This window comes from Salvelinus alpinus, chromosome 7 (genome assembly GCF_045679555.1).
Source record: "Salvelinus alpinus chromosome 7, SLU_Salpinus.1, whole genome shotgun sequence".
NCBI lineage: Eukaryota > Metazoa > Chordata > Actinopteri > Salmoniformes > Salmonidae > Salvelinus > Salvelinus alpinus.
Window position 1 is genome coordinate 34,204,937 of NC_092092.1, and position 20,874 is coordinate 34,225,810.

Below are 20,874 nucleotides of genomic sequence, written 5' to 3' on the forward strand. Positions count from 1 at the left end.
TGGCGCCAATGTAAACTGAGATTTTTGTATATAAATATGCACATTATCGAACAAAACATACATGTATTGTGTAACATGATGTCCTATGAGTGTCATCTGATGAAGATCATCAAAGGTTAGTGATTAATTTTATCTCTATTTGTGCTTTTTGTGACTCCTATTTTTGGCTGGGAAAATGGCTGTGTGTTTTTTGGACTTGGCGGTGATCTAACATAATCATATGTTGTGTTTTCGCTGTAAAGCATTTTTTACATCGGACACGATGGGTAGATTAACAAGATGTTTATCTTTCATTTGCTGTATTGGACTTGTTAATGTGTGAAAGTTACATATTTCAAAAAAAAAAAATTGAATTTCCCGCGCTGCCTTTTCAGCGGAATGTTGTGTCCTAGAAAGGTTAAAACTTTTTTGGTTACTACATGATTCCATACAGTATGTGTTATGTGTTATTTCATAGTTTTGATGTCTTCACTATTATTATACAATGTAGAAAATAGAAAAATAAAGAAAAACCCTGGAATGAGTAGGTGTGTCCAAACTTTTGTATGGTACTGTCTATAAATAAGGTATTTCTGTTTTTTTATTTTTAATCCATTTTCCCCAAAAATTCCAAAACCTGTTTTTTGCATTGTCATTATGGGGTATTGTGTATAGATTGATGAGGAAATTGTTTTATTCAAACCATTTTAGAATAAGGCTGTAACGTAATAAAATGTGGGAAAAGTCAAGGGGTCTGAATACTTTCCGAAGGCACTGTGTCTCCCTACCTATCTCATTTCAACTGTTGATCACCGGGTGTCTGAGACTATGTCAGTATGTTGATAGAAACATACCAGTGAGAGACACATGAGACACATGAGACACATGACCAACACTCACATAGGCAATTTGATTTAAAGAAAATATTTATTCACATTGATAATAGTACATTTAAATTGTGTGGGTATACGTGCATTCTTATGTATTTGTGTGTGCATCTTTGTTAATTGTTAGCATGCGTACATAGGTGTGTGTATGTGTGCGTGTGCGTGTGCGTGTGTGTGTGCGTGTGTGTGTGTGTGTGTGTGTGTGTGTGTGTGTGTGTGTGTGTGTGTGTGTGTGCGCGCATGTTCGCGTGTTCGCGAGTGTGTGTTTACATGATCACTTTTACAATTTCTCTTAAATACTTTTTTGTACAATTCCCTATCAGTTAGGAGAGGCAAAACAACCAACAAGAAAGAAAAACAAAAACCATTCCAAACATTCTAATCATTCCAAAGATAAAGGATAGACCTGGCAGATCAATTAGAAGGGAGTCTCAGGGACATTGAGGATCTGAGCTGAGAGCCCGTTGTGCCAGTTCTTCAGCTTGCGGAAGCGAGGTCCTTTCACCTCCGATTCAAACTTATCCCTGGGAGAAAGACAGAGAGATTAAGACGGAGGGTAAAGTGTGTGTGTGTGTGTGTGTGTGTGTGTGTGTGTGTGTGTGTGTGTGTGTGTGTGTGTGTGTGTGTGTGTGTGTGTGTGCGCGTGCGCGCCTCACCTCGACCTCTGCAGGGCCTCCTCATCTGGGTCTTGCACTGAGGACAGAGAAGGGAGAGAAGAGAGGGAGAAGAGAGGTGAGGATACATAAAACATGAAGAGGAGAAATCTCTGAAGTACAGAGACAGAGAAGACATGAGATGAAGAGGGAAGGAGAGAGTAGAGAGAGAATAAGAGCTAGACAGAACAAGAGCGAGAGAAAGAGGTCGTTGACTAGAGGTGTACTGACTGTATTCGGTGCCGGTGAGGTGGGCCAGCATCTTGAAGCTCTTGGACTGCAAGTTGGCAGCCCGTCTGGCCCACTCGGCAATCTCCTCGTCTCTATCATGTGTCTGGATCACAGCCTGGTAGACTGGAGACGCACTGTCAACCACCGGGTCCTTCATAGGCAGGGAACCACTGCAGGCAGGGGACATGGTGTCAGTAACTAGTCCATAGATGCGGTAAAGAGGTCAACGGAATGCAGACCATAGGGGATAGAAGAAGGATACAGGCTCGGTGCACATTGCACAGGACCAAGTTTGTTAAACCCTGGAGTTAGTCGTTCTCAATTCTCTACACATCGTCCCCCAGCTGGTTCAGAGCTATCACACCCACCGGATTCAACTTGTTCCTTTACCCAAAAATAAAAACGATGGTATTTTTCTTTATAGGACCTTTAATAAAGGTTTCATAAAGAACCCTAAAAAAGGGTTCTATATAGCCCCGAAAAGGGTTGTAACCACAGCGGAACCCTTTTTTGGTGTTATATAGAATAATTTTGTAATGGTTATTTACAGAACCTTTATGTGGAATGGTTCTATAAAGAACCTTTCTCAATCTTAATAAAGGTTCTTTGTGGAACCAAACAGTTTTTTAAAATTCTGGTTTAATAGCCAAATAATATTGTTAAAATTCGATAGTTTGTATTATTGTGTCATGTATTACATTTAGAACCTGATGAGCATGGTTCTTTATAGAACCTTCAAAAAAAGGTTTCATATAGCACCAAAAAGGGTTCTGCTATGGTTACAAGCCAAAGAACCCTTATTTGTCACTATATCGAACCATTTGTTTTTAGTGTGTAGGGTTAGGAGCATCATCTAGTGTTTTGGGGGGTTAGAACAGGAGGGGGAGACCAGTGATACTCAGAAAATTCCCTTTTATGTCATCAGAACAGAGTTAACCCCTAAAAACATTCTGAAACAGCTTAGTTAACCCCTGAAACACAGCAGTTCACCTCTGGATGCAAGAAACTGGACACACGGACAATGAGACAGTTACACAGAGAGAAAAATAGCTAGACACATGGATAGAGCCATGTGAAAAATACAAGAACCATATGATATATGCAAATGTATCATGTGATGATATCATATGAGACAGATGTGAGTTTGATACTGTTTATTAGACTTACAGCGTATACGCCGAACATGAGCCCAATATTAGTTTATTACACGTTATTTACATATCATATATGAGAGGAGAGTGAGTAGGCGGTGAGTAAAGGGTGAGTCGAGGGTGATACTTACGCCAGGGGGGAGCCAGCAGGTACATCATCACTGAGGTCACATGATCAGAGGGGGGCGAGGTGGGGGTTTGGGGGTGGATGACACAACACAGGGTGGTTGATTGGTTGGTGGGTTGTAGAGGAAGGAAGGAAGGAAGGAAGGAAGGAAGGAAGGAAGGAAGGAAGGAAGGAAGGAAGGAAGGAAGGAAGGAAGGAAGGAAGGATTAAAAAAAAAGAAAGAAAGATGGGATTGACACAGACGATAACTGGGACCCAGACAGAGTACCCGCCTCTTAACACAAAATGTATTCTCTGCATTGTGTGTGTGCTCTCCTACCCCTCATGGCCCTTGGACTGTGACTGTCCGGCTATAGCGTCCATGATGGCGTCCTGTGAGTACATGGAGATGGGGGTGTTGTACTGAGCGTGAACGATGGTGGCCTTGCCTCCCGGGCCGCGCACCTCGATGGGCTTATGGGTAGACAGAGCCGAGTCCTTCAGAGCTATGGGGTTAAAGCTGGGCACATACTCCTGACTGGAGAGCAATATGGCCGGTGGGTACAGGGTCATTTTGGGAGGGTTGGTTGGGTTTTGTGCGATGAAGGGGGCAGGTGGCAATGGGGATCCATATTTGGGTTCACAGGTTGTAAGGGAGTCAGACGACCGGGCGGAGATAATATAAAGAGGGGAGAGAGGGAGAAAAGAAAGAGAGAAAAAAAGGTGCAGGGATGGTGAGAGGTGCAACAGGAGTAGGGTTAAGAGTTATCACTTACCTTCCTCAATCTGCGGGCTCACACACTGCACAGCACTACAAGGTAATGCACACATATGATAAACACTACTAATGATTTAGCTAACTCCCTGTGTCTCACTCTAGTACATTTACAGTACCACTGATTACATTGTACCTGTCTGTCTCTCCAGTACACTACCACTACCTGTCTGTCTCTCTTGTACACTATATCTGATTGTATAGTACCTGTTTGTTTCTCTCATCACTCTCACACTATCACTGCTTACTTTGTACCTAGTCTCTATCTACAGTGGGGAGAACAAGTATTTGATACACTGCCGATTTTGCAGGTTTTCCTACTTACAAAGCATGTAGAGGTCTGTAATTTTTATCATAGGTACACTTCAACTGTGAGAGACGGAATCTAAAACAAAAATCCAGAAAATCACATTGTATGATTTTTAAGTAATTAATTTGCATTTTATTGCATGACATAAGTATTTGATACATCAGAAAAGCAGAACTTAATATTTGGTACAGAAACCTTTGTTTGCAATTACAGAGATCATACATTTCCTGTAGTTCTTGACCAGGTTTGCACACACTGCAGCAGGGATTTTGGCCCACTCCTCCATACAGACCTTCTCCAGGTCCTTCAGGTTTCGGGGCTGTCGCTGGGCAATACGGACTTTCAGCTCCCTCCAAAGATTTTCTATTGGGTTCAGGTCTGGAGACTGGCTAGACCACTCCAGGACCTTGAGATGCTTCTTACAGAGCCACTCCTTAGTTGCCCTGGCTGTGTGTTTTGGGTCGTTGTCATGCTGGAAGACCCAGCCACGACCCATCTTCAATGCTCTTATTGAGGGAAGGAGGTTGTTGGCCAAGATCTTGCGATACATGGCCCCATCCATCCTCCCCTCAATACGGTGCAGTCGTCCTGTCCCCTTTGCAGAAAAGTATCCCCAAAGAATGATGTTTCCACCTCCATGCTTCACGGTTGGGATGGTGTTCTTGGGGTTGTACTCATCCTTCTTCTTCCTCCAAACACAGCGAGTGGAGTTTAGACCAAAAAGCTCTATTTTTGTCTCATCAGACCACATGACCTTCTCCCATTCCTCCTCTGGATCATCCAGATGGTCATTGGCAAACTTCAGACGGGCCTGGACATGCGCTGGCTTGAGCAGGGGAACTTGCGTGCGCTGCAGGATTTTAATCCATGACGGCGTAGTGTTTTACTAATGGTTTTCTTTGAGACTGTGGTCTCAGCTCTCTTCAGGTCATTGACCAGGTCCTGCCGTGTAGTTCTGGGCTGATCCCTCACCTTTCTCATGATCATTGATGCCCCACGAGGTGAGATCTTGCATGGAGCCCCAGACCGAGGGTGATTGACCGTCATCTTGAACTTCTTCCATTTTCTAATAATTGCGCTAACAGTTGTTGCCTTCTCACCAAGCTGCTTGCCTATTGTCCTGTAGCCCATCCCAGCCGTGTGCAGGTCTACAATTTTATCCCTGATGTCCTTACACAGCTCTCTGGTCTTGGCCATTGTGGAGAGGTTGGAGTCTGTTTGATTGAGTGTGTGGACAGGTGTCTTTTATACAGGTAACGAGTTCAAACAGGTGCAGTTAATACAGGTAATAAGTGGAGAACAGGAGGGCTTCTTAAAGAAAAACTAACAGGTCTGTGAGAGCCGGAATTCTTACTGGTTGGTAGGTGATCAAATACTTAAGTCATGCAATAAAATGCAAATTAATTACTTAAAAATCATACAATGTGATTTTCTGGATTTTTGTTTTAGATTCCGTCTCTCACAGTTGAAGTGTACCTATGATAAAAATTACAGAACTCTACATGCTTTGTAAGTAGGAAAACCTGCAAAATCGGCAGTGTATCAAATACTTGTTCTCCCCACTGTACAATGTAAGCAGATTGAGGTGACTTCCCTTTTTCTACAAATGACCTACTTTATTATTTATTTGATTTGAAATACATTGTCTATAGTGTCACCTCAGGACTAGTATATTGAGCATAAGCCATGACTTCAAGAAAATTCACCTGATCACAAAGTGATCAAGAAATACAATGTCTCTGACACGTTTTACGGACTAGCAAGGAAAACCAAATCAACTCAAGCCACTACGAAACAGGCTGTAAGACACAAACACACTCTGCACTCCTAGTTAGTTATGATTCTTTATTAATGCACATATACTACCAATGTGTACATGCACACATCAACACACACACACACATATATGTGCAGTACCATACGGAATATACTGTGAACGCATGTCTACACAGCAAATTCTCCAGTGTTAAATAAAAACTATTTACACAGAGAATGTTAAATCAACACTGAAAGTGTGGAGTCTGTGGACTCACATACACACCGGAACAGTGATAAATTATCACATTGCTTAGGGCGCCCGAGTGGTGCAGCGGTCTAAGGCACTGCATCCCAGAGCGAAAGGTGTCACTACAATCCCTGGTTTGAATCCAGGCTGTATCACATCCGGCAGTGATTGGGAGTCCCATAGGGCGGCGCACAATTGGCCCAGGGTTGTCCGGGTTTGCCCGGAGTAGGCTGTCATTGGAAATATTAATTTGTTCTTAACTGACTTGCCTAGTTTAAAAAAAGCATTATTCAAATATTTCCCAGAGTGCCTTTCATGTAAATTGTAGAGTTTCCACCCTTAACTGTATTTGTTAGTAACAGAGACATTTCATTCATCTGTTTTTGGTCCTATGGACTTCACCAAGTGAGATCCTAAGTGATTATGTTATCATATTTTTTTAATCTATTGAACACAATACCATCCGTATTTCATAAGGCCTTATTTTGAGGCCCTATTTTTTCCCTAATACAGGGGCCTGAACTCATACACATCAATTTGAACCAAGACAACACCCATCATTATCATATTTCCTAGCATGCTCAGTTGATTTTTAGAATTGTTTCAATATCCGTGTTTGTGCATGAACCTTGACTGATTAAGAGTTATCTTGTACTGCAAGCGGAGTCTGCCACATACACACAGCAACCTGGCAGGATGATTCTGACAAAGATGAATCACTAGAGAATTGATCAATGCTCACACTATGGGCAAGATGCCATTCACGAAGTACAACGCAGCTAAGCATGCACACATACAACCTCTTAAACTTTGTTCATGCAAATTCTGCACATTCAGATGGTACTGACTTTCCAGCCGTGTTTGCAATAATCTGTAACAATATGAGAGAGAGAGAGAGAGAGAGAGAGAGAGAGAGAGAGAGAGAGAGAGAGAGAGAGAGAGAGAGAGAGAGAGAGAGAGAGAGTGAAGGAGAGAGCAGATATTACCAGAGTGATAGTAAGGTATAGGAGTTATAGGAGTCCTTCTGTGTGTTATAATTAAGCAATAAGTCACGAGGGGGTGTGGTATATGGCCAATATACCACGGCTATGGGCTGTTCCTGAGCATGACGCACCGTGGAATGCTTGGATACAGCCCTTGGTATATTGGTCATGTACCACAAACCCCGAGGTGCCTTATTACTATTATAAACTGGTTACCAACGTAATTAGAGCAGTAACAAGAAATGTTTTGACAAACCCACAGCTTTCAGCCAATCAGCATTCAGGGCTCGAACCACCCAGTTTATAATGGCAGTTGGGTGTCATCAACTGTGATATTTCCCAGGATTCCCTGTGACTCAGCAGACTAACTGACAGGAGCAGAAGCTCCACAATCACATGACACACACACACACACGTACACAGACACTCAGAGACATGCACAAGCGTACGCACAAACACTCAGACAGAAGAAGAAAAACAAGAGTACTTTATTGTTCATTTTCTTGGAGAGAACCGAAATGTCTTTTTACTTTCAGCCCAAACCCCCGACACACACACACACTACACAAATTGTTGAAGCTTATGTGTCATGTGCTGAATATAGAGATGGATCTATCCTGGGACTGTGTGTGTGTGTGTGTGTGTGTGTGTGTGTGTGTGTGTGTGTGTGTGTGTGTGTGTGTGTGTGTGTGTGTGTGTGTGTGTGTGTGTGTGTGTGTGTGTGTGTGTGTGTGTGTGTGTGTGTGTGTGTGTGTGTGTGTGTGTGTGTGTGTGTGTGTGTGCGTGCGTGCGTGCGTGCGTGCGTGCGTGCGTGTGCGTGTGCGATACTGTATGAGATGGAGGCTTGGGATACATTGTAACCCGAGTGGAGCATTCCAACGTGCCGAGAAGCAGCTGTTCCCGAGTTTGTGTATGTGTGAGCTTACAAAAAGAGGGTCGCCTGTATTGAACCAGGGATCTGCAGTGAGAATACGGCCGTGCTTACCGACACTTTACCGGACACGTTTACCATATGCTGATCAGCACAACCACCTAACTTCACCCCCCAGCCCAGCTGTTTAGCAAAGAAGTGACAGCGATGCTCCCTCAAAGGCCATCAACTCCTAACAGCTAAAGTACATGTCGTCAGCGGAATGACTGTAGTCGTCATCCACAGAGTGTGGTGCAGTGTTACCTGGAGACAGTCCAGGTGTGTGTCAGAGTGTGCACGGTACCACTTCGGGCGGCGAGTGTGCATGTGAGCCAGGAGAATGTGTTCCAGGAAAATCACGGAATGTTCTGAGTATTCTTGATCACTGTCCTGTTTAATGTGCACACAGGGGGGCAGGGATGTGTGATCCCCCCCACCGGCTCATACCCTAAGTTGTCCTAGAGTGGAGATAGCCGGGGGAGGGGACAGGAACAGAGTGAGGAGGGAAGTAGGCCCAGTGTTTAGGAGAGGAGGGAGTGTTTTGTTTCCTAGTTAGTTTGGATGTTTTGTTGTCGGAGGTGGTGATCGAGAACTCAGTGAGGCTCTGGTCAACAGAAGTGCAATATAAAGGGAACACGTGGCCAAAATAAGTGTACTATACAGGGAACTGGGTACCATTTCATTATGGCCCCAGGCTACCTACCCTAGGAATGGCACTCCGCTGTCTGCCCCCTCTCCTCCCAGCTTGGCGTCCCCTACCCCATCTCCTGCAACCTTGCCTTGCAGCAGGGCCATCTCTCTGAGAGTGTGTGCAGAGTACAGGCTGATGGGGGAGTTATACTGTCCCTTCGAGGACACTGCAGCGGCAGGGGAGGGGGGAAGGAGAGGAGAGGGTGTACGGAGGGCAGGGGTTGGCTCTACAGGCTTTTTAGACAATAGTCTCCCAAACTTCTTCACCTCCACCTCTTCTTCTTCTTCTACTTCTTTTTTAACATGCTCACCCTCCTTAATGACAAGAGAGGTAGAGTGAGGGACTCGGGAGTAAAATGGGGAGAAAAAGACAGGAAGAAATAAAGAGTGATGGATGGATTGGAATGAGGGAAAAGATAGATAGATAGATGGATGGATGGATGGATGGATGGATGGATGGATGGATGGATAGATGGATAGATAGAGGTGGTGTATCCTCTTCGCTATTTGTCCCAGGGGAGAACAACTGCCCTCTTTCATTGAAGCCACGGAAGTTCAAGACTGACCGCGTTAGCGTCCCCCCCGTTATGGTGAATGGAGAAATTACAGTCTTTGTGTACATCCAATCACGGTACCAATAATTGCTTCTAATACACCAGATGTATGTCCTTGAACCAATTCCTTGAGGTCTAAGAGCCGGGGCTGGGTTTTTACTAAGCTAACATATGGAATTGTTTTAAGACGGTAATAACAAGGATCATTTAGCTATTCGATTTGGAATTTTAACAGATATTTGATAAAACATAGAATTTGGCTTCACTGCTATTAGCCAATAGAAACACTTTGAATAACATATTAATACATGGCAAAACAGTCAAATAATTTATAAAAAGGAAGAATGTTTAGGAGTGTCTGTCCTAAAATTATTTTTTAAATGTTTAACCCATATTTAAGCATTTCTTTGCGCTAAAGTACTTCCATATGTACTTCCAATATTTTTTTAAACTGATACCGGGTTACCTTCAGACGAGTCTTGTGAGGCTTGTGGGCATCGTAGAGCAAAACATGTACGTGTTTGTGAGTCTCACCTTCCGATGGTGGGGTTCATAATAGTTTGTAGCCCAAACCATTATACAAACAGAAGTTGACACATCGGCGGTACTGACTTCAGACGAGTCCAAGGAAGCTGGTAGCTTTCGGACGCTACAGGCTTGCGCGAAGATCAATTTTCGGGATGTCTCCTGATCCTGTAGCTCTAACACTTTTCACCGCAGATGTGGAAGCCCGACATCAGCGGATGTGGTGGATTGAGACACAGCCCATGCAAAAAAAAACATATTTCTCGAGCTTAAACAGATGGATTTAATGGGAAGTTTTTTTATTATAATAGTTAGATTTCTGCAGGGGCACAGATATCGCCTCTAGGGGGTTTAAAATAACACAAAGAAGAAGTTATTAGGATAATGGAGTTGGTAATGGAAGCCTCCAGTACCCCAGTTGGCCTTCAACTTGAGTTACTCAATGAGAGGAAGCAGCACTGAGCTAGCGTGCGACGACACTTCCTGGAGTAACTCAAACGGCGCATGTTATGTCTCCATGAGATGGCATCTTAACCGACTTCATTTGGCTTCAACGCGCTATTGAGTCTTCACATAGGAATGAATGGTGTCACGTGATCGATGGCTTTGTCCATTCATCAACAGTCATTGACTTGGCCAGAGCTTGATCCTCTGCTCTTTAATATGGAAGCTACAGCTGCAGTAGAAACACTAGTGGGCGCCAACACACAGCCCTTCCAGTCTTCAATTGATCCCGTCTTCTTTTGTTCAAGGACACTCGCATAGACACTCAAATGCAGAAACTTTTTTGTGTGTGTGCGTGCATGTGTGTGTTTACCTTCTGGTGAGGAATAACTGACATGGGGGAGTCCATTCTGGGTGTTGCCATGGCAACAAGGGTAGGACGTTTCGACCTGGGTGCAGAGCCACAACAACAGACATTTACATTTGTAAGTAGTATTACATGTGTTATGTAGTTTTGCATGTTATATTCTAAGTATTTTAAGATCTAGTGTGTGTGTGTGTGTGTGTGTGTGTGTGTGTGTGTGTGTGTGTGTGTGTGTGTGTGTGTGTGTGTGTGTGTGTGTGTGTGTGTGTGTGTGTGTGTGTGTGTGTGTGTGTGTGTGTGTGTGTGTGTGTGTGTGTGTGTGTGTGCTTCTATACATGCATGCGTGTGTGCGTATGTTTACTTTTGCATGGTGAGGGCCAGTTTATTGGAGGCCATCTTAATCTTGTTCTGTGCCTCAAGGTGTGTCATGCCTTCTGTACTAAGGCCGTCTACCGATGTGATGATGTCACCCTGGACTAGACTGCCCCCTGCAGCCATACTGCCTGGAGTTATCTAGAGGGGGAGAGAGAAAGCAGAAGAAGAAGAGTTAGGAGGAGGGGAGGAAGGGAGCAAGACTGAGGGAAGGGAAGGAGAGAATGAAGAAGAAGAGGAGAGAGAGAGAGAGAATGAAGAAGAAGAGGAGAGAGAGAGAGAGAGAGAGAGAGAGAGAGAGAGAGAGAGAGAGAGAGAGAGAGAGAGAGAGAGAGAGAGAGAGAGAGAGAGAGAGAGAGAGAGAGAGAGAGAGAGAGAGAGAGAGAGAGAGAGAGAGAGAGAGAGAGAGAGAGAGAGAGAGAGAGAGAGAGAGAGAGAGCAAGCAAGCCCCACTGGGCAAAGAAGTCGATTCAACGTCTATTCCACGTTAGTTCAACATAATTTTCTTCAAATGACATGGAAACAACGTTGATTCAACCAGTGTGTGCCCAGTGGGGAGAGAGAGTAACAGAGGCAGGGTTATGTAAGAGAAACTGACATGGATACTTCTGCTCAAACACACACACACAATTTGAGATAAATAAGCTTTTTAGTGTATGGAAAATTTCAGAGATCTTTTATTTCAGCTCATGAAACATGGGACCAACACTTTACATGTTGCGTTTATATTTTTGTTCAGCATATAAGGTAGATATTCAGAGTGTGATAATCTAAAGTAGATAATCCTAGTGTCGGTCAGGTTATCTGCTGTCATCACACTAGGACACACCAGGATGGATCAACATGTATTAACACTATTACAGAATAGTTTCAGATCAACATCTTAACAGAACTCAACTGTCTATCTGTCATGTTCCACAGGATACACCTCAATGAGTCAAGATGCTCCACAAAAGAAACACAGCTTTCTAACGCACCAATCACAACAGCAGGAGTCAGATCAGTTGTCGAAGTCGACTGATGCTGACCGATACAGAAAATTGGTACGTCTGGTTTTCTACTGCTTGAGTATACTATACTCCTCTAAAAACAACAAAAACTAAAAACTGTTATCCAAAATAGTTTATTTGAAATGGGCACCATTTTCAAACGCAACTTTAAAGTGGTATGACTGGGCCGTGATAGAACAGCAACTAGAGAAAAGTAGCAGAAAACGCTGATCTGAACTAACGTCCTCATTTTAAAAAACACCACAGAGAAAAGCTTTGATAGAAACACCGAATGAGCAGTACAGACTGCTCAGACAGTTGTTGTAAAAGATGTCAAGCTGCATGCTTAGCAAGTACCACTTCCTCCTGATTCAACTCATACAGAGACTTAAATTCAGGACACACGCGACCGCCCTCCTATAGCGCTCCAACCCATTGCGCTATTGAAAAAGGCCTTCAATTGCCCAAGCCCTGACGCTTCAGGCTGAAGAGTGAATTTCACAAACCACCGTCTGCTACATTTGCAGAGTTAGATGGATGCACAACAGTCTCTGTACAACTCTTAGGGCAGAGTAAGTAGGTCTGGGTGTCACGCCCTGGCCATAGAGAGGCTTTTATTCTCTATTTTGGTTAGGCCAGGGTGTGACTAGGGTGGGCATTCTAGTTTCTTTATTTCTATGTTTTGTATTTCTATGTTTTGGCCGGGTGTAGTTCTCAATCAGGGACAGCTGTCTATCGTTGTCTCTGATTGGGAATCATACTTCGGCAGCCTTTTTTCCTTTGGTGTTTGTGGGTAGTTGACTTTGTTAGTGGCACTATAGCCCTAGTAAGCTTCACGGTCGTTTCTTGTTTTGTTGGCGACATTCTAAATAAAAGAAAATGTGCAATCACCACGCTGCACCTTGGTCCGGTCATTTCCACCTAGACGACGGCCGTGACACTGGAGGACTAGGGAGTACTGGGGGACTAGGGGGAACTAGGGAGTCAGGGGTAGAGTAGGGGCCGGGGTACAAGGCTGAGGTATGGGGTAGACTGAGGACTGGGCTTGGACTGGGATAGAGGATAGGCTTACAGGCAGCTCGTTAAAGAGATAAAAATAAAGAGTGCTGTTGATGCCTCCTGCATCCCTCTGTTTAACCTAACTGCCCCCAACTACCTGCTAGTGCCACTCAAACCCGCCTTCTCTATCTATCTCTTTTCGCTGTTCCCTCTCTCTTTTCCTCTTTCTCCTCAGTGACGCCTTCTGCCTTCATTCATTCATTTATTCAGCGTGCGTCCGCATCTGTGTGTGTGAGTAATTGTTCGGTTGTTTCAGGATGGCTTCACAGCAGCACCATTTTTCTCTCCTTAACAGCATCTGCTCCCTTAACATTTCACCACCCTGCTCTGCTCATGCTGAATCAGCTATACACACACCACACACACACACACGCACACACACACGCATGCATGCATCCATCAGAACCAACTTTCGGACAAATCACGGTCTTATTATCCATTCCTAAATATTCATTACTCTGCCATGGGACACAACCATGTATTCCGTCTCTCTGGAGAACATGGAAATAATGATGAACAGGCCTACATCTATCCTCCAGGCAAAATCACACGGCACTATCTACTAGACACTATCTGCGTTGAGACAATGACTTATCAATGACCCACGCCCAGCTCATTTAATCCCTGCCATTGTGTCGCTGAGTTGTCACAATACTTCAGAAAATGTACATTATCCCAGGGGCGTTGGAAGACACGATGTAAGTAACCTAATTCATGTCCCTCTAACTGCCCTGAATGCCTCTGCTGATCCTACAGCTATTGTATGCAGTAATCATGTGTCTATGAACCAGAGTTATACTGTTAGCACTGAGGAAGTCCACTGTGTGCAGCTCACCCTGCACTAACATAAATAACCTGAGCACCTCTGCTAAATAAAAACAATCAAGCATCCCAGAAAAGTGCTAAAAATAGCCCACGTTAGCATATCAAGATTCAAGAAATCAATAATTTGCTAGTAACAGATGACATTCATATTTTGACAATCTCTGAAACTCACTTAGTTAATACATTTGATGATATAGTGGTAGCAATACATTTATAAGATCTACAGAAAAGACAAAGGTGGAGGTGTGGCCGTTTATATTCAGACCCGCATTCCTGTAAAGCTTAGAGAGGATCTCATGTTAAATACTGTTGAAGTAATATGGCTACAGGTTAATTAATCTGCCTCACCTAAAACGCATTCAGGTGGGAAGCTGCTATAGACCACCAAGTGCTAACAGTCAGTATCTGGATAAAATGTGTGAAATGCTTGATAATGTACAGTGAGGGAAAAAAGTATTTGATCCCCTGCTGATTTTGTTCGTTTGCCCACTGACATTGAAATGATCAGTCTGTAATTTTAATGGTAGGTTTATTTGAACAGTGAGAGACAGAATATCAACAAAAAAATCCAGAAAAACGCATGTCAAAAATTTTATAAATTGATTTGCATTTTAATGAGGGAAATAAGTATTTGACCCCTCTGCAAAACATGACTTAGTACTTGGTGGCAAAACCCTTGTTGGCTATCACAGAGGTCAGACGTTTCTTGTAGTTGGCCACCAGGTTTGCACACATCTCAGGAGGGATTTTGTCCCACTCCTCTTTGCAGATCTTCTTCAAGTCATTAAGGTTTCGAGGCTGACGTTTGGCAACTCGAACCTTCAGCTCCCTCTACAGATTTTCTATGGGATTAAGGTCTGGAGACTGGCTAGGCCACTCCAGGACCTTAATGTGCTTTTTCTTGAGCCACTCCTTTGTTGCCTTGGCCGTGTGTTTTGGGTCATTGTCATGCTGGAATACCCATCCACGACCCATTTTCAATACCCTGGCTGAGGGAAGGAGGTTTTCACCCAAGATTTGACGGCACATGGCCCCGTCCATCGTCCCTTTGATGCGGTGAAGTTGTCCTGTCCCCTTAGCAGAAAAACACCCCCAAAGCATAATGTTTCCACCTCCATGTTTGACGGTGGGGATGGTTTCTTGGGGTCATAGGCAGCATTCCTCCTCCTCCAAACACGGCAAGTTGAGTTGATGCCAAAGAACTCAATTTTGGTCTCGTCTGACCACAACACGTTCACCCAGTTGTCCTCTGAATCATTCAGATGTTCATTGGCAAACTTCAGACGGGCATGTATATGTGCTTTCTTGAGCAGGGGACCTTGCGGGCGCTGCAGGATTTCAGTCCTTCACGGCGTAGTGTGTTACCAATTGTTTTCTTGGTGACTATGGTCCCAGCTGCCTTGAGATCATTGACAAGATCCTCCTGTGTAGTTCTGGGCTGATTCCTCACCATTCGCATGATCATTGCAACTCCATGAGGTGAGATCTTGCATGGAGCCCTAGGCCAAGGGAGTTTGACAATTATTTTGTGTTTCTTCCATTTGCGAATAATCGCACCAACTGTTGTCACCTTCTCACCAAGCTGCTTGGCAATGGTCTTGTAGCCCATTCCAGCCTTGTGTAGATCTACAATCTTGTCCCTGACATCCTTGGAGAGCTCTTTGGTCTTGGCCATGGTGGAGAGTTTGGAATCTGATTGATTGATTGCTTCTGTGGACAGGTGTCTTTTATACAGGTAAGAAACTGAGATTAGTAGCACTCCCTTTAAGAGTGTGCTCCTAATCTCAGCTCGTTACCTGTATGAAAGACACCTGGGAGCCAGAAATCTTTCTGATTGAGAGGGGGTCAAATACTTATTTCCCTCATTAAAATGCAAATCAATTTATAACATTTTTGACATGCGTTTTTCTGGATATTTTTGTTGTTATTCTCTCTCACTGTTCAAATAAACCTACCATTAAAATTATAGACTGATAATTTCTTTGTCAGTAGGCAAACGTACAAAATCAGCAGGGGATCAAATACTTTTTTCCCTCACTGTATATGATATCAACAGAGAAGTATATTTTCTGGGTGATTTTAAATATTGACTGGCTTTCATCACACTGCCCACTCAAGAGAAAGCTTCAAACTGTAACTAATGCCTGCAACCTGGTTCAGGTTGTCAGTCAACCGACCAGGGTAGTTACAAACAGCACAGGAATGAAATCATCAACATGTATTGATCACATCTTTACTAATGCTGCAGAAATTAGCTTGAAAGCAGTATCCAAATCCATCGGATGTAGTGACACAATATAGTAGCCATATCTAGTTAAACCAAAGGCTGGGCCTAATATAGTGTATAAGAGGTCATACAAGAAGTCTTATAGTGATTCCTATGTTGTTGATGTAAAGAATATGTGTTGGTCCGTGGGGTTTAAGGAGAAGCAACCAGACACATTTATGACACATTTATGAAATTACTAATAATTCCCAGTTACTAATAAGCATGCACCCATCAATAAAATGACTGTAAAAACTGTTAAATTCTTGGGGAATGATGAGGAATTGAAAAATTGTATGGTTGAGAGGGATGAGGCAAAATAAATGGCAAATAAGTCTGACTGCACAACTGATTGGCAAACGTACTGCAAATTGAGAAATCATGTGACTGAACTGAATAAAAAGAAGAAGAAACTACACTGTGAAACAAAGATATATGACATAAAGAATGATACTAAAAAGCTTTGGGGCACCTTAACTTAAATGTTGGTCAAAAAGGCAAACTCCACTCCATCATTCATTAAATCCGATGGCTCTTTCATCACAAAACTCACTAATATTGCCAACTACTTGAATGATTTTTTTCATTGGCAAGATTAGCAAACTTACGCATGACATGCCAGCAACAGAAAAAGTCATTCCCCTACCGAAGAATAGTAAAGCCGCCTTTACTGGCTCAAATAGCCAACCAATCAGCCTGGTTACCAACCCTTAGTAAAGTTTTGGGAAAAAATGTGTTTGACCAGATACAACAGACTTTCAGCACGCTTATAGGGAAGGACATTCAACAAGCACAGCACTTATACAAATGACTGATGATTGGCTGAGAGAAATTGATGATAAAAAGATTGTGCGGGCTGTTTTGTTAGACTTCATTGAGGCTTTAGGCATTATCGATCATAGTATGCTGCTGGATAAACCTATGTGTTATGGCTTTACACCCCCTGCTATATTGTGTATAAATAGTTACCTGTCTAACAGAACACAGTGGGTGTTCTTTAATGGAAGCCTATCCAACATAATCCAGGTAGAAACAGGAATTCCCCAGGGCAGCTGTCTAGGCCCCTTACTTTTTTCAATCTTTACTAATGACATGCCACTGGCTTTGAGTAAAGCCGGTGTGTCTATGTATGCGGATGACTCAACACAATACACGTCAGCTACTACAGCGATTGGTACAACTTAAAATAAAGTTATGGAAAGAATCATGCTCTAAAATAAATGTTTTAAAAAATGTTTCTTTGTTGTCTGCCTCTATTTCATGTTTCCTGCTCAACCCAGATTCTCAAAACCTGTAGCTTTTCCCCTTCATGACAGAAACACACAAACAGTCAAGGAGAAACTGGGAAACTGTGTGTGATCCTCTATTCACAACAAAACGTTATGCTCCAGAAGCCATCATGTTCATCAATATCAACACTAGAACAGCTCCACTTCAGGTTTCAGGGAAGGTAAAGTCTCAAAATGGGCTAGCACTCACTAGCTGACTATTTAGCTAGCTATGTACCTCACATCTGCTAAATCATTACAGTAATGAGGAGAGATCAGACTATCCAGAGATCACACTCTCTCCTCACACAGCATCAGGTAGCTGATGCAGACTACAGACAGAGTTGAGATGACTGGGAGTTCACAGCTCCAAAGCAGCCAGCAGGTCTGAGAAATGGGCCAACCATTATGTACCTTTGTTTGTCTTCAGACCTGACCGGAGATAGTAAGAGGACCAGAGATGGACAAAGAGGATGTCTTTAGAGACACACTTGGCATCTGAGAGGCCCAGCAGGACGCTTTAGGTAACACACAGCTTTCCACATGACCGCACCTCTCCTCCCCTCTCTCCCTCTCTGATGCCCTCTCCCTTCTCAACCTTCTTTCCTCCCCCTACTGCTATTTCCCATTTCCAGATCCACTGGAAATACGTCATTGTAACTGGCAGGTGCAACAACACACGACTACAGCAACAGGTCTAGATGGAAAGAGGAGGGGGGTGTGATAGAGAGGGCGAGAAGTGTATTTTAGAACTCTAGCTGGCAGGTCATCCCTCACCCCTCGTCATCTGTCATCAATCATTACGTCATTACATAAGAGCCACTTACACGCACGCACACACATTTAGCACGTGCGCACACACACACACAGCAACGAACCATAACCACTATTTGTCACACTCAAAGTTTGTTTCTCTAACACAGGAAAAGCGTAAAGTGCGTAGTGTCTTACCCTGGAGATGGTAAGTGGCATATTGAAGTCTTTTCCTCCATGTAGTCTGAAACCCCATGGCGCGGAGCCATTGAGAGTTACTGTGTACGTAGCCATCTTCAGCTTTGGATAAAACACACACACACACACTTCTTCCTCCTGAAAGCGCTTTCCTCCTTCACTCGCTGTCCTCTTTGTACTTGTTTCCTCTTGCACTCGTTTTCTGATTCCCCTCCTTCAGTCTCGTTCCTGAGTTCTCCCCCCTGTTATTTCCAGACGGTTGGGACAAACACCTGATAGGGGGAGGAAGGGCAGGCGCTGAAAAGCTTCTGATACACACACACACACACACAAACACAGGTGTGAAAAACACACATGTATGCACACTTACACACCTTCACACTCAAAACGAATTAAACCTAAAACCATACAACAGCTAGTCTAGTATACACCTAACACTGAAAACCTGAATAAAGCATTAAAATGTGTATAAAAGTGTTGTCAGAGAGGTCTTGCCTTAGTTGAGGGTAAGGGACAGACGGGACAAGAATAGCTGAGTGGAGCAGAGACGGAGACGGGAATGGATGGCACAGGGGCCTTATAAGACCTGTAATCCTACCCCCAGCATGCCTCACTCTGATCACCCTGCATTACTCACACATACAGATATAGACTCCTCTTAGCCCCACACATTCTCCCCTAGCTCTACCTCTATCTGTCCCTCGCATCAATCAATTCCTCTCTCTCTCTCTCTTTGTTTTTAATGTCTGTTTTGCTGTGATCTCACCTTCTCAATGTGTCACAATATCCTTTTGCATCACTTTTTCACTCCTTGACTCTCTCTTTCTATCACTCTCTCTTTCTATTTCTCTCTCTCTCTCTCTCTCTCTCTGTGTTATCTCTCCCAGCTCTCTAAAGGGGAAGCAACACATTACCGAAGTCTGATGTCTGATTCCCTAGAAGCACCTCTACCAGGAGACAGTCACCATGATCAACAAGATGATAAAGAATACGCTTTTTTAACACCTTTTGACAGCTCAGTATGTTAGGACATTCAACTATTACATTTCAAAATGTACATGTTGGATTACTGTACATGCTTTTTTGTGTACTTAGAAAGGTGAAAAGGGGTAGGTCTTGAAATGTGGGTATATCTTCCCATTCTTAATCAACTACTATGGCAGCTAGATGATTTTAAATATGTTTTACCATTATGATAGCATTGTGCCACCAGTAGGATTAGTAAGTAACACTAATGATCGTAACACCAATGACACATTGAGGGTTATTGAGGATTTTCATAAATTGAGGCCACAGATGCTCAACTCTAAGGTCATTAACCCTTTAAAAATGATTGCTCATAAGGTGATATGATTAATACTTTTGCTCACAATGTAAGTTACCTTCATTTAAACAGAGTAACACCAAGGACACTTATTATTTAGACAGACCAAATGAACAATAGGATCCTCAAATTGATGACATACTAAAAGGCTGTGATTAGCTAATAATATTCTTTAATATAGACCCTCCCCCAATTACAGTTTCCACTGGTGTGAATGCTCGAGGTCCTCCTATACCTTTGTAATGAATTATTTTAAGGCGGTAGCAGCAATTACATAAATCTTAGCGACACATATTTGCAATAAAAAAATACATCTGTATACAATATATGACATACTTAACTTTCTAGCATTCAAAATAATAGATAGATATCTCTAAATCTCTAAATATGTCACTACAACTCTGCTGATCACTAGTGGGACAAGCCAATTTGCTTGCCCTGAGCACTTTGGAATGACACTGTTTGACTTACCCGCCAGTGTCATGATTGGCTGTGATATTGTGTACACATACACAATGGAAAGTGCATACCTCTCTGCCCATGTCATGCTGTGGCAGAAAACATTACACACACAATGATGGTACACACACATTGAGAGAGAGAGAGAGAGAGAGAGAGAGAGAGAGAGAGAGAGAGAGAGAGAGAGAGAGAGAGAGAGAGAGAGAGAGAGAGAGAGAGAGAGAGAGAGAGAGAGAGAGAGAGAGAGAGAGAGAGAGAGAGAGAGAGAGAGAGAGAGAGAGAGAGAGACTTGCACTCAGGTTAATAAGGAGAGGAGAGACACATGCTAATCCTCATACTGACATGTACCGTTCACTGTGCCGATGATAAGATGTGTTTTCAAAGTCCTGATCCCACATCAGCAAATTTTTATTTTCTATCCAACTTCTCACAACACTCACATACACTGCTGATGGTAAATAGTCCATACCAACCAGATACCAACCAGATACCAACACACAGCTGCCAGTAATACATTTGTTTAGAAAAATACATAAAAACAACTAAAATAAACCATTTTACGCATCCATCACACATCTACAATAAACCCTCACATAATTTAGAACATCGATTTTGAGTAATATTTCAATGATATAACAGCTGAAAAGTTGCTATTTTCCTCAATACAAGACATAACAAATCAATCAGTTCATCGATACAAGACATTACACATCAATCAGCTCGTCAACGTTCAGAACCACAACAGAATCTGTATTGGCACACCAGAGAGATCATTACAACCATAGAGTCAACGC

The 20,874-nt window shown here is 43.1% G+C and overlaps 1 protein-coding gene across 4 annotated transcripts; it reads right to left on the reverse strand.

Moving 5' to 3' along the window:
* Positions 1-887: 887 nt before the first annotated feature.
* On the reverse strand, positions 888-18,914 carry ldb3b (LIM domain binding 3b). 4 transcript variants are annotated; one of them, XM_071409939.1, is made up of 10 exons: positions 18,793-18,914; positions 18,298-18,605; positions 10,929-11,080; positions 10,577-10,652; positions 6,946-6,968; positions 3,348-3,545; positions 3,033-3,062; positions 1,751-1,920; positions 1,523-1,559; positions 888-1,390 (listed from the first exon to the last, which is right to left on the reverse strand). In XM_071409939.1, exons 2-10 carry the CDS (start codon positions 18,391-18,393, stop codon positions 1,285-1,287), a joined length of 888 nt encoding a protein of 295 aa, XP_071266040.1. In that variant the 5' UTR covers positions 18,394-18,605; positions 18,793-18,914; the 3' UTR covers positions 888-1,284. The 4 variants fall into 4 exon arrangements, with proteins under 4 accessions (XP_071266040.1, XP_071266042.1, XP_071266039.1 ...); XM_071409941.1 differs by having other exon boundaries at positions 18,298-18,569; positions 18,793-18,905; XM_071409938.1 differs by lacking the exons at positions 3,033-3,062; positions 3,348-3,545; positions 6,946-6,968 and adding an exon at positions 8,694-8,995 and having other exon boundaries at positions 18,298-18,569; positions 18,793-18,905.
* Positions 18,915-20,874: the final 1,960 nt, after the last annotated feature.

Coding starts and splice junctions, on each gene's coding strand:
- ldb3b (XM_071409938.1), bottom strand. CDS start 18,393: ATGGCTACGTACACAGTAACTCTCAATGGCTCCGCGCCATGGGGTTTC. Junction 11,081..18,297: donor TGCCACTTACCATCTCCAGG/GTAAGACACTAC, acceptor CTCCCCCTCTAG/ATAACTCCAGGCAGTATGGC. Junction 10,653..10,928: donor CTGGCCCTCACCATGCAAAA/GTAAACATACGC, acceptor CTCTGCACCCAG/GTCGAAACGTCCTACCCTTG.